This window comes from Jaculus jaculus, chromosome 14, assembly GCF_020740685.1.
Source record: "Jaculus jaculus isolate mJacJac1 chromosome 14, mJacJac1.mat.Y.cur, whole genome shotgun sequence".
Lineage (NCBI taxonomy): Eukaryota > Metazoa > Chordata > Mammalia > Rodentia > Dipodidae > Jaculus > Jaculus jaculus.
The window spans coordinates 32,633,993-32,647,849 of NC_059115.1; the positions used below are offsets into that span (position 1 = coordinate 32,633,993).

Here is a 13,857-nt window from a genome sequence, read left to right on the forward strand (position 1 = left end):
CTGCGGTAAGGACCTGGCCACGGTCAGGGACAGGACGAAGGGGCGGGGCGGGGCGGGGGCGGGAGCCGCGGGGCGGGGCCAGGCCAGAGCCGAAGCACAGCAGCTGTCGCGAGGGGGCGGGGCGACGCTGGAAGAATCGGCGGGCGAGCGCGCTCGGGCGGGGCTTGCGGGAAGGGGCCGGGCTGTGCAGCGTAGCCCCCTGGGGAGAAACAGAGCCGAGCTGGGGCCCTCAGGCGAACACCGGCCTTGAGAAACAAGGATGGAGCTTTGCATGGGCCTGGAAGCGGCAGCTAGGCTCAGGAATAAAGGATACCGCAGGACAAAAAAGGACGCGTGGTTGAAGGGAAAGGGCGGGCCTTCTGAGAGTAAGGGGCTTGGCTACGGGGAAGAAGGGTGGGACCGAGGAAATCAAGAGGTGAGGAGCGAGGGGAAGGGCGGGCCTTAAACAAGTAGAGGGTTGGGCTGGAGGGAAAGGGCGGCATGGCTTGGGGAGAGCCTGGGGAATGGGGAAAAGGAAGGATCTTGGGAAAGATGTTAAAAGGGTTGGAAGGGAGGTGTGGTCTGAAGGAGGGGACCCAGTTTGGAAGAACAGGCTGGGTACTGGGTGCTGGTGAATGCGAGAGGGCAGGTGTATTAGGATAAAATGGTGTGATTGAGGTAGTGGGGAACCCACAGGCTGGCAGCTAGAAGCCACACGAAAGGGTTGCTGATTGGAAGATAATATAAAATCCAACTGCCACTTGCTAAGGGAGTGAACATGGGAAACTTGTTGAATTCTTCCTTGGATTCCTTATTTGTGAAACGGAAGCTGGAAAACTCTTATAGTCAGTTCTTGTGGTTTCAGAGAAATAAGCTATCCTTATTAACAATGTCTCTGGTTTTGTCAGAGGAGTGTGAAAGAGTCTTCCAGGGTTTGGGGCATCTGAAAGATCCAATTTAATTTTAATACAAACTTTGCATTTACCACTCTAAAATGCATATTGTGTTTTCTCTCAAGAAATCTCAATAAAATTGACCCTCCAGGAAGATGGTTTTGGGTTTAATCTTGGGGTTGTGTCAAACATGCATTCTCTTAAAGAAATAGCTTATCTATAAGCCTCAGTACCTCATTATTAAATGGAGGTAATATATAGTATAGAACTTCTGTTCTTGAGTAATCATGGGAATTAAAAGACATTATGCTTACACGTTATTAACAATGTCTGATAGGTAGTTGTGGTAGTTTGAATAGATGGCCCCCAATACATTCAGTGTTTTATTAGTTTGTAGTTTGGATCTGAACTCACCTGGCTGGAGGAGGTGTCACTGCAGGGAGGGGGGGTGTGAGGTGGGTGGCGGGGGAGGGTCCTTAAAAGTGTGATGGTGGGTTTGAAATTCCAGTCTAAAGATATGCAAAGTGTGCCTAGTTCCACCTGGAGTTCCTGCACTGTGCTGTGTGGCTTTTGCGCTTTTTTTTTTTTTCTCTTTCTATTTGGACCTATGAAAGCAGGGCCAGCTTCTTCTGTTATTATGGAACATACCCTGGATCTGCAAGTTTCAATAAGTCCCTTCATTCCATAACTATGGCTGGTCTCGAAGTTCATCTCAGTGAACCTGAAGCTGTCTGCTACAGAAATTGGTACCAGGAGTAGGGTGAGATGAACCTGACCATGTGGATTTTGGTCTTTTGGAACTTTTGTTTTGGACCAACAGGCATGGACTTGGTGTTTGTAAGTGAAGATGACTTCTGGAGCAGTAAGCTAAGTATTATGGACTATTCTGATGAGAATTTGAGAATGCTAAGTGTAGACAATACTGAACTTCGAGAGCTGGCTTATGAGCTTTCTAAGGGGAAGGAAAGACTGCAGAGGACTTTGTTGGAAATGGGCTTAAGGGCTGGCTGTGTTCTGCTGCCCAGGCCCATAGAGTTTGATTGACATTAAATTTGTTATGGACTGGTGTGCTTGGCTAAAAATACTGGACTGAGAGATTTAAGATTTTAAATTGGAAAACCTTAAGCAAGTTAAAATTACAGACACTGAGACTGGTTTTAGGTTACTGAAGCTACTATTGTCAACATATTAGCAATCTTTTAAAAAGAAGAGAAAGAGTCACAGACAGAGAGAGAATGATGGGCACACCAGGGCCTCCAGCCACTACAAATGAACTCCAGAAGGGCGTGCCACCTTGTGTATCTGGCTTACATGGATCCTGGGGAATTGAATCAAAGTTCTTTGGCTTTGCAGGCAAGTGCCTTAACTGCTAAGCCATCTCTCCAGCCCCACATAAGCAATCTTTTTTTTTTTCAAGGTAGAGTCTCACTCTAGCTCAACTGACCTAGAATTCACCCTGTAGTCTCAGGGTGGCCTCAAACTCATGGTGATCCTCCTACCTCTGCCACCTGAATGGTGGGATTAAAGGCATGAGCCACCAATCCTGGCTCACATTAGCAATCTTAAGGAAGACGGCCCAACCGCTTTATACTGAAACAATGGAGAGGATGCCTGAGGAAAGACAATGATAGAAATGCAAACTCTTTTGGGAAAGAGTTGAATGGAGAAGGAACCTGCTTTTCAAGGTTATGATTTATTTCATCCCTGAACTAAGAATATGGTTGTGTCCTACTCACCTGATATTAATTTTGGAAGCATGAAAAATGCATGGTGTGAATCAAGAAGTGCATATATGGTTCCAGGAATTGCTGCTGATATGTGGAATAATGCAGGGCCTGATGACCCTGATACGAGCCTTTGGAAGATGGACTGTGGTTTGCATGGAGACCTGAAGACATTTTGGATATAGCAGGACTGTGTAAGGGCTACCATGGGGGCTGTTAGCTAGGGATGGAAATTTTCCCTGGCTATGCAGCCCAGCTAGAGGGCTGGAATTGGAAAATCTGGAGACTGCCAGTCACTAGACTTGAACTGCAGAAGTTTGATGTTTGCTTGGTGGTGGTTGAGTTTGCATTGTTCTAGTCTCTCCTTGCTATGCCTTATACCAGTTGAAAATGTTTACTCTGGCCGGGCATGGTGGTGCACACCTTTAATCCCAGAACTCAGGAGGCAGAGGTAGGAGGATTGCCATGAGTTCGAGGCCACCCTGAGACTACATAGTGAATTCCAGGTCAGCCTGGGCTACAGTGAGACACTACCTCGGAAAACCAAAAAAAGAACAAAGAAAGAAAATGTTTACTCTGTAACTGTATGTGTTGAAAATATTTAACTTGTTTGATTTTACAGGACTCACAGCTAAGAAGAAAATCTTAAATCTCAGAGGAGACTTGGGATTTTAGACCTATCTTAAGTTGGTCAAACTGTGGGAACCTTTGAAATTGGACTGAATACAATTTACAATGTGTGATGGTTTTGAATCTATTGGGGGCCAGGGGTGAAATGTGGTAGTTTGAATATATGGCCCCCAATATATTCAGTGTTTTATTAATTTGTATCTGCAGCCACTTGGCTGGAGGAGGTGTCACTGGGAGCAGAGGGGGATCTTAAAGGCCTGATTGTGGGTTTGAAATTCCAATCTAAAGATATGCAAAGTGTGCCTAGTTCCACCTGGAGTTCCTGCACTGTGCTGTATGGCTTTTGACTTGTGGCTTTCTCTCTCTGCTTGGACATGTGAAAGCAGGCCAGCTTCTTCTGCCATTATGGAACTTCTGGATCTGCAAGCTTCAATAAATCCCTTCCTTCCATAATTGTGCCTGGTCTGGAAGTTCATCTCAGCAAACCTGAAGCTGTCTGCTACAGTAGTGAATACACAAAGAAAAATTAGCTGTTATATTCATTCAGAAATTTCAAAATTAGCTGCGTTCAGTGGCTCATGCCTGTAATCTCATCTCTCAAGAGACTCAGGCAAAAAGATTATGATTTCCAGACCAATCTAGCCCACTTAGTGAGTTCCAGGCCAATGTGGGCTACACAACAAAATGAAGCAAAGCAAAGCACAATAAAAGAATAAGTGTGTCTGATTTGGATGCCATTCAAAAATGTCAAATTAGAAATAGGAGGTCTTCTGCAAGCCAACCCCAGACCAGCTGTTCCCAAGAAGTTCTAGAAACTTCTCTCCTTATTTGCTCTCCTACCCTTTCCTCTCACTCACCCCTTCCCTGGTTCTAGATGGAGTTCTACCTAAAAATTTCTCCTTAGCACAAAGCATGGATTTATTTGTAACTTGACTAATGAAGATTGGTGAGGCTTTCAAAGACTGAAATCAAGCTGCATGGCAGTCTTTTCTTTGTGTTTTTTAAAAATAAATAGTTGTTACTGGTCAAAAAAAAAAAAAAAAAGAAGTGTGTCAAAACAGGTTTATACAGTACTTATTTAGATGGTATGTGTAAGGTTCAGGAGTGACCAAGGACCACGGAGACCACTCTGAGGCAAAGATGGAAGTTTTTATTCTGGGGGAAAAACAAGAGCTGCCAGGACTGACTCTCAAGAGCGGAGCAGTCAGTCTGGGGTTACAGATAGTGGGTTCTAGAGGTTTTTTCAGTTGGGGGAAGCTGAGAAAGAGGAAGGAATTTTCTTGTCAGGGCAATAAATTTCTGTTCTTTTACATTATCCATATGGAGAGACCAGGAGTAACCTGGTGAGAGATAGGGGGACAGTAAATCTCTGATCTCAGGGTGAGACCTGATGAGAGATAGGGGACAGTAAATCCTGTTCTTGGGAGCATCCTTCTTGAGGAATGTGGATGATCCATTTCCTTATATCTCCCTATAGCCATCCTATTTTTCTTTTGGTGACTTCCTTTTGGGAAGCCCATTTTGACCTAACAGTATGGAGGCTTGAACCTAGGACCCTGCACATGACATTCTAGGCAAGCCTTCTATCACTGAGCTATATCCTCTACAGCCTTTCTTTCTTTCTTTTTTTTGGGGGGGGGGTATAGGAGGGGAGGTTTCAAGATAAGATCTCATTTTTGCTAAGGCTGACCTGGAATTCACTGTGTAGTCTCAGGGTGGCCTTGAACTCATGGTGATCCTCCTACCTCTGCCTCCTGAGTGCTGGGATTAAGGGTGTGTACCACCACGCCAGGCTTTTTTTTTTTTTTTTATTTAAAATTAAGATAAGGCATCACTAAGTTACCCTGGCTGGCTTTGAACTCACTCTGTAGCCCAGACAGGCCTTAACTTGTGATCCTTTGCCTCAGTCTTCTGAGTAGCTGGGATGAGAGTTTTGTACCATTAGGTTTGCCTTATAAACAGTCATTTTTTAAATTTTCTTGAGTCCAGACTGACCTGGAACTCACTCTGTAGCCTAGACTGGCCTCAAATTCATATCAGTACGCCTATTTCAGCCTCCCAAATGCTGGGATTAAAGATTTGAGCCACCAGGGCTGGAGAAATCACTTAGTCCTTAAGGTGCTCACCTGCAAAACCTAAGAACCTAGGCTCGACTCCCCAGAACCCATGTAAGCCATATGCACATGGTGGTACATGCATCTGGAGTTCATTTACAGTGGCTGGAGGCCCTGTTAAACCCATTCTCTCTCTTTCTATAATAAATATAAAATATAATTTAAAAAAAAGAAAAAGTAGCCGGGCATGGTGGCGCATGCCTTTAATCCTAGCACTCAGGAGGCAGAGGTAGGAGGATCGCCATGAGTTCAAGGCCACCCTGAGACTACAGAGTTAATTCCAGGTCAGCCTGGACCAGAGTGAGACCCTACCTCGAAAAACCAAAAAAATAAAATAAAATAAATAAATAAAAATAAATAAATAAAAATAAAAAAAAGAAAAAGAAAAAGAAAAAGAAAGCTACTTCTTTTAAAAGACAGACATGGTGGTACATGCCTTTAATCCCAGCACTTGGGAGGCAGAAGTAGGAGGATCACTATGAGTTTGAGGCCAGCCTCGGCTCAAAAAAAAACTACTTTGCCAGGAGCTCCTCTGGGAATCTGATGAATGCTAAGTGTCTCTGTCTAGAGAAACACACAGAGGTTTGTTTATTCCCTTTTTAAAATTTCAATTTATAGGCTGGAGAGATGATTCAGGAGTTAAATTAGGCCTGCAAACCTAACAGCCAGGCTTGATTCCTTAGTACCCACATAAATCCAGATACACAACGTGTGCATGCATCTGGAGTTTGTTTGCAGTAGCTAGAGGCCCTGGCATGCCCATTATCTCTCTGTCTCTCTCTGCTTGTTAATAAATAAAATATTTTGAAATTTTTATTTATTTGCAAGGAGAGAGGGAAAAGGAGGGAAATGGGTGCACCAGAACAAATTCTAGGCACATGTGCCATTTTGTACATCTGGCTTTACATAGGTACTAGGGAATCAAACATCAAATTGAAGCTGTCAGGCTTTGCAAGCAAGTGCATTAACTGCTCAGTCATTTCTCCAGCCCTGTTAATTTCTTTCTTTTTTTGGGGGGGGGGTGGAGTTTCTACGTAGGATCTCACCCTAGTTCAGGCTAACCTGGAATTCACTGTGTATTCTCAGGCTGGCCTCGAACTCACAGCAGCCCTCCTACCTCTGCTTCTCGAGTGCTGGGATTAAAGAAAGATGAGTGTCACCACACCCAGCTTACTTTCTTAAAGTAATTGAAAATATATGAAGAGATTGGATAAGAGTGTTAGGATGAAGACTGATGCAGCTGCAGCCATTTTTGCTCCCTCCCTCTTGGTGTGAGTCCCCTACTTTCTCTTTCCATGACCATGACACAGAGGTGGAGTAAAGGTCAGCTTTATTGTTGGCATGAAGGCAGGGAGGTGATGACAGTGCCAGGCCCTTCTGCAGCTGAGGGGGTGGAAAGCTTGCCAGCACTGACCAACCTAGCTGGCCCTCCGGGTGAGGCCTAGGGTGCCAGGAGCCTCTAGCTTTCAGCAGAGGGTGTGAGCAGACAAGCAGACTGCTAGGCTTTGTTTGTGTGGACTCCTCAGGGCTGTTCTGGAGCTGAGGTTGGGCTGGGGTTGACAGGGGGTGGGGCCCGAGGCTGGATGTCCCTGGTGCGCATGTAGGACAGCAGCTGCTCCGGGATCTCAGCCAGCACATCCTTGGCCAGTCGCGCCATACTAAGCACCTGGTTCCCCGATCGGTCGACATAATCTCGGAATGGGACAAACTAGGACAGACAGACAGGAAGGAAGCTATGGCCGGGGTAAAGAGTAGCTTTGTTTGTTTCTTCAAGATAGTCCTCATTCTAGCCAGGCTGGCCTGGACTTCATTCTGTAGTGTCAGGGTGGCCTCAAGCTCACAAGTGATCCTCCTACCTCTGCCTCCCAAGTGCTAGGATTAAAGGCATGTGCCATTGCACCACCACCATACCTGGCCTTGTTTTTGTTTTTTTTTTTTTTTGAGGTAGGATCTCACTCTAGCCAAGGCTAACCTGGAACTCTGTAGTTTAAGGTTGGCCTCTTACTCATGGCACTCCTCCTACCTTTGCCCCCTGAGTGCTGGGGCTAAAGACAAGTGCCCCCATGTCTGGCAGGGGTAGCTTTTTTTTTCACAAATATTTTATTTATGAGAGAGAGAATGGGCATATCAGGGCCTGTAGCCACTGCAAACAAACTCCAGACCACTTTGTGCATCTGGCTTACATGGGTACTGGGGAATCGAATCTAGGTCCTTAGCTTCACAGGGAAGTGCCTTACCACTAAGCAATCTCTCTAGTCCAATAAGTAGCTTTTTAAATTCCCTATATCTCTTTCCAACATCTCTTTCCAAATATCACACTAGCCTTATTCTCTAATCTTGAACAGTTTTCTACATCTGTTTCTCTCCACTCTTGAATTCCTGATCCTCCTGCCTCTGCCCCTTCACCAGTTTCCTACTGGCGTGCAACACCACAACTGGCCTCTCTGCACTCTTTTCCTCCCACCTTCTATTCAGCTGAACCCATTTTGATTTGGCTTGACAGTTCTGAATTTGCACTTGTTAATGTCTTCAATAGCCATGAGGCTAAGTCAGTGCAGTGGACCATAATCTTCAGTTGTCATCATGCCAGGATTCTATTTGTGGTCTTTTGGATTGACCCAGAGTCTTGTGCATGCTAGGCTAGTGCTCTACCACTACACTACTCCCCAGCCCCATATCCAACTCTTTTTATTTTATTTTATTTTTATGTTTTCTTAAGGCAGAGTCTAGGCTGTCCTAGACTTCACTATGTAGTCTCATTGTGGCCTCCAACTCACAGCTATCCTCCTACCTCTGCCTCACAAGTGCTGGGATTAAAGGTGTGCACCACCAGGCCCGGCCATATCCCACTCTTGACACTACCACTCTGATTATTCTTCTACCTTTCTGGAAGCTTCTCTCCACTCCCTACTCTTATGCCTCTGAGTGTATCTATTCTTTGAACCTATTCCTGTTTCTGTCCCACTCAGCTCTTTCTGGATGATTTCATGTACTTCCATGACTTTAAAAACTTCTTCCTGCAGGGAAAGAAAGGATAACATTTATGTGGGTATTGGAGATTGAACTCAAATCCTCACTTTTCTTTTTGAGGCAAGCCCAACAGACTGCCTTTTTATTTATTTTATTTTATTTTTTGTTTTTTTGAGGTAGGGTCTCATTCTGGTCCAGGCTGACCTGGAATTAACTCTGTCGTCTCAGGGTGGCCTCGAACTCATGGTGATCCTCCTACCTCTGCCTCCCGAGTGCTGGGATTAAAGGCACGCGCCACCACACCTGGCTAAGACTGCCTTTTTAAATGTGTGTGTGTGTGTAAGAGAGGAGAGAGAATTAGTGTGCCAAGGTTTACAGCCACTACAATCAAACTCCAGATGTCTGTGCTCCCTTGTGTGCATGTGTGAAGTTATGTGCTTCTGTCACTGTGCATCTGGCTTACATGGGATCTGGAGAGTTGAACATGAGTCCTTAGGCTTTCCAGGCAAGCCCCTTAACCACTAAGCCATCTCTCCAGCCCAAGGGCCCTCATTTTTGCAAGGTAAGTACTTTACAGACTGAGCTATCTCCCTAGCCCTTAGTTTTGTTTTTTTTTTTTTTTTTTTTTGTTATTGTTTTGTTTTTGTGGCAGGGTCTTACTTGAGCCCAAGCTGATCTAGAACTCACTCTGTACTAACAGGCTAGCCTCAAACTCATGGTGGTCCTCTTACCTCAGCCTCCCAAGTGCTGGGATTAAAAGTGTATGCCAGTGGCACACCCAGAACCCATAGATTGTTACTAGAAAAATTTCAATGCCTGGGATGGGATACCTTCCAGTGAGTTGTTGGCCAGGGAGGTCACTGATACCCCCAAAACATTATAGGCCATTGCTGAAACAGTTGGTTTCCCACCAGGAATATATGGTAAGACCCTATTGCTGAAGACTCCACATTCTTAGGCTACAAGGCCACTGAGAAATCCTGCTGGAGCTGAGCTGAAACCTCCTCTGTGTAGACCAGATGACAGAAAGCTGGGAAAAGCTATGCCTCATGCAGTTCCATGGGAGAGAGAGAAGTCATCAGTAGATAAACAACAGTGGACACTGCAAGCCTTAAGTTGGGCCAGCCAGACCAAATGAGTCAGTGGGTACAATAGTGGCATGTCTGTTATAAGGGAAATCAACCACTCTCTAATTGGCCTGGAGGCCCGCTCCATGGGAAAGAATACATGCCTGATACTGAAAAAACTATTACAAGGGTAGTCATGAGCCCTAGAGGTGTAATGCCTGCTGGTGTCTGCATATAAATGCATATATTATGCTCACCAAACTGCCCAGTAAGCACTTCTCTTAATATTCATACCCATATATTAATTCTACTTTCACTTTTGGTTAGAGAAGCTTCTCTTTTCAGATGGTAGTGACTTCCAGAATGACATAAAAGGTACCATAGTGCTGAGAAGAAGTGACAGAGGAGCATTCAGCACTGAAACATCTCTATTACACCTTCCTAGGTTCAGGGTCCATTATGGAAGAGATGGTGAAAAGAATGTAAGAGCCAAAGGAGGGGTCGGAGGCCGGGCATGGTGACGCACACCTTTAATCCCAGCACTTGGGCGGCAGAGGTAGGAGGATCGCCATGAGTTTGAGGCCACCCTGAGACTATATAGTTAATTACAGGTCAGCCTGGACCAGAGTGAAACCGTACCTCAAAAAACAAGACAAACAAAAAAACAGCAACAAGGGAGGGATAGGACTGCTTACAATGCATTCTTCCAGACACAAATGGCTTGATCTCCATGACCTTGCAGTGCCTGGCATTACTTACACAAGACCATCATAATAGGAGGAAAAGATGATGACATCAAAATAAAAGAGAGGGCTGGAGAGATGGCTTAATGGTTCAGGTACTTGCCTGTGAAGCCTAAGGACCCAGTTCAGTTTCCCAGTATCAATGTAAGCCAGATGCATAAGGTGGTGCATGCATCTGGAGTCAGTTTACAGTGGCTAGAGTCCCTTGTGCACTTATTCTCTCTATCTGCTTCTCTTTCATCCTCTCTACATACATACATATGTACATACATACATACAATATTAGAAAAGAAAAATCTGAGGCTGGAAAGGTGGCTCTCTATCTGCCTCTCTCAAATAAAATAAAAAGTTAAAAAATTTGGATTAAAAATTATTTGAGAGACAGAGAGAAATAGGGGGAGAGAGAGAGAGAGGGAGAGAGAGAGATTGAGAATGGGCACAGCAGGGCTCCAGACACTGTAGATGAATTCCAATATATGTGGACGGGTACATGGGTACTGGGGAATTGAACCTGGGTTCTTAAGCTTGGCAGACAAGCACTTAACCCTTGATCTTTAGCACCCCCACCCTTTTTGGATTTTTTGAGGTAGTGCCTCATTCTAACTACGGCTGACCTGGAATTCACTCTGTATTCTCAGGGTGGCCTCAAATTCTTAGGCATCCTCCTACCTCTGCCTCCAAAGTGCTGGGACTAAAGGTGTGCGCCACCACACCCAGCTAGCCCCCATTTAAAAAAATATATATATATATTTTGGAAAACCATCCCTTTGTGACTGCGGGATCTGGCTTTATTTATATATATATATATATATATATATATATATATATATATATATATATATATATGAATGAGAGAGAGAGAGAGAGAATAAGAGTGCATTGGGGCCATTAGCTGTTGCAAATGAACTCCAGATGCATGCACAATCTTGTGCATCTGGCTTAAGTGGGTCCTGGGGTCCTTACGTGAAACTGGGTCCTTTGGCTTTCTAGGCAAGTGTCTTAACCACTAAGACATTTCTCCAGTCCCCCAATACCCTTTTTCTTCCTTCCTTCCTTCTTTCCTTCCTTCCTTCCTTTTCTTTTTTCTTTCTTCCTTTTTTTTAATATATTTTTTAAAATTATTTATTTATTTATTTGAGAGCGACAGACACAGAGAGAAAGACAGATAGAGGGAGAGAGAGAGAATGGGCGCGCCAGGGCTTCCAGCCTCTGCAAACGAACTCCAGACGCATGCGCCCCCTTGTGCATCTGGCTAACGTGGAACCTGGGGAACCAAGCCTCGAACCAGGGTCCTTAGGCTTCACAGGCAAGCGCTTAACCGCTAAGCCATCTCTCCAGCCCTTTTTTTTTTTTTTTTTTTTTGAGGTAGGGTTTTGCTCTAGCCCTGGCTGACCTTGAATTCACTATGTAGTCTCAGGGTGACCTCAAACTTATGGTGATCCTCCTACCTCTGGCTCCTGAGTACTGAGATTAAAGGTGTGCCCCACCACACCTGGCTCCCCAACACCCTTCAAAAAAAATTTTAGTTATTTACTTGAGAGAGAGAGAGAATGGGCATGCCAAGGCCTCTAGCCACTGCAAACGAACCCCAGGGTCATGCGCCCCCTTGTGCATCTGGTTTATGTGGGTCCTGTGGAATCGAACCAGGGTCCTTTAGCTTTGCAGGCAAATGCCTTAACCACTAAGCCATCTCTTCAGCCCCCAACACCCTTTTAAAAAATATTTATTTGAGCTGGGCGTGGTGGCGCATGCCTTTAATCCCAGCACTCGGGAGGCAGAGGTAGGAGGATTGCCATGAGTTCAAGGCCACCCTGAGATGACAGAGTTAATTGCAGGTCAGCCTGGACCAGAGTGAGACCCTACCTCGATAAACCAAAAAATATATATATTTATTTATTTGAGAGAGAGAGAGAGAGAGAGAGAGGGAGGGAGGGAGGGAGAGAATAAATTTTTTTAAAGCTGCTGGACAAGAAATGCTCATGGTCAGCTTTCTTAAGGGAGATGCTGAAATAAATGGTGGATCCTAACTGCTCCTTCTCAGGAAGGATGTCTAAAAATGGGGAAGGGAGGGCTGGAGAGATGGCTTAGTGATTAAGGTGCTTGCGTGCAAAGCCTAGTGGTCCAGGTTCAATTCCTCAGTACCCACATAAAGCCAGGTGCACAAAGTGGTGCATATGCATCTCGATTTAATTTGGAGTGGCTAGAGGCCCTGGTGCACCCATTCCTTTTTTTTGGTTTTCAAGATAGGGTCTCACTCTAGCCCAGGCTGACCTGAAATTCACTATGTAGTCTCAGGCTGCAGGCTGACTTTGAACTCATGGTAATCCGCCTACCTGTGCCTCCTGAGTGCTGAGATTAAAGGCATGCACTTTTTTTTTTTTTTTTTTTTTTTTCAGTTTTCCAAGGTAGAGTCTTACTCTAGCTCACTCTTCTCCAAACTGACCTGGAATTCACTATGTAGTCTCAGGGTGGCCTCGAACTCACCATGATCCTCCCACCTCTGCCTCCCGAGTGCTGGGATTAAAGGCTTGTACCACTACACCCAACAACACCCATTCTTTCTGTCTATCTGTCTTTTATCTCTTTGTGCTTGCAAATAACTAAAAAAATAATAATTTAGGATATGGAGAAACTGGCTCCGTGGCTGAAGGCTTTTGCTTCTAAGCCGGCTAGCACACATTCAATTCCCCAGTGCCCAGGTAAAATCAGATCCACAAAGTGGTGCATATATCTGGCGTTTGTTTGCAGAGGTACGAGGCCCTGGCTCACTTGCTATCTCTCCTCCCAAATAAATAAATAAAAATTAAAAATTTAGCTGGGCGTGGTGGCGCACACCTTTAATCTCAGCACTCAGGAGGCAGAGATAGGAGGATCGCTGTGAGTTTGAGGCCACCCTGAGAATACAGAGTGAATTCCAGGTCAGCCTGAGCTAGAGTGAGACCCTACCTCAAAAAACCAAAAAATAAAAAAGTAAAATAAATATAAAAATTTAGAATACAGGGCTGGAGAGATGGCTTAGTGGTTAAGGTGCTTGCCTAAAAAAGCCAAAGGATCCAGGTTCAATTCCTCACAACCCACATAAGTCAGATGCACGAGGTGGCACATGTGAGACTACATAGTGAATTCCAGAGTAGAGGGCAGAGGCCTGGCACCTCCTCCCCCACAAATATACTGGAAGCTGCAAGCCTCCTGTTCTGCAAAGAATGCTTTCAAAACCAGGCATGGTTATGCACACGAGTAATCCCAGCCCTCTGGAAGGCTGAGGCAGGAGGATTAGGAGCTCTGGGCTACACAGCTAGATTTTGTAGTAATAGCAACCATAAAAGCTAGGAGTGGTGGCTCATGCCTGTAATCCAAGCACTCTGGAGGCTAATGTAAGAGGATTGTTTTGAGTTTGAGGTCAGGCTGGACTACAGAATGAGCCTGGGCTAAAGTGAGACCCTGCCTCAAAAACCAAAAACAATTTTTTGGAGGGGTGTGGCAACACATACCTTCAATCCCAGTATTTAGGAGGCAGAGGTAGGAGGATCACTGTGAGACTACATAGTGAATTCCAGGTTAGCTTGGGCTAGAGAAAGACCCTACCCTGAAAAAAAACAATAAACAAAATAAAATAAAAACAACAAAAAACAAATTAAAATGGAAAATGTTCAGTGAATGAGGAAGGTTTCAAGAGTGAGGGAGAAGCTGGCCCTGGTGGTGCAGGCCTTTAATCACAGCACTTAGAAGGCAGTGGT

The 13,857-nt window shown here is 44.9% G+C and overlaps 1 protein-coding gene across 8 annotated transcripts in view; it reads right to left on the reverse strand.

Moving 5' to 3' along the window:
• Nucleotides 1–6,653: 6,653 nt before the first annotated feature.
• Cpne9 (copine family member 9) overlaps nt 6,654–13,857 on the reverse strand; it is a 37,840-nt gene continuing 30,636 nt past the window's right edge. For 3 of the 8 annotated variants that reach the window (XM_045133781.1, XM_045133777.1, XM_004651470.2), the window contains one exon: nt 6,654–7,048. In XM_045133781.1, the coding sequence (XP_044989716.1) occupies nt 6,863–7,048 (186 nt within the window). In that variant the 3' untranslated portion in view covers nt 6,654–6,862. Of the gene's footprint in view, nt 7,049–7,277; nt 8,358–13,857 lie in introns of those variants that run through there. The other 5 variants (XM_045133778.1, XM_045133782.1, XM_045133779.1 and 2 more) reach the window with 4 other exon arrangements.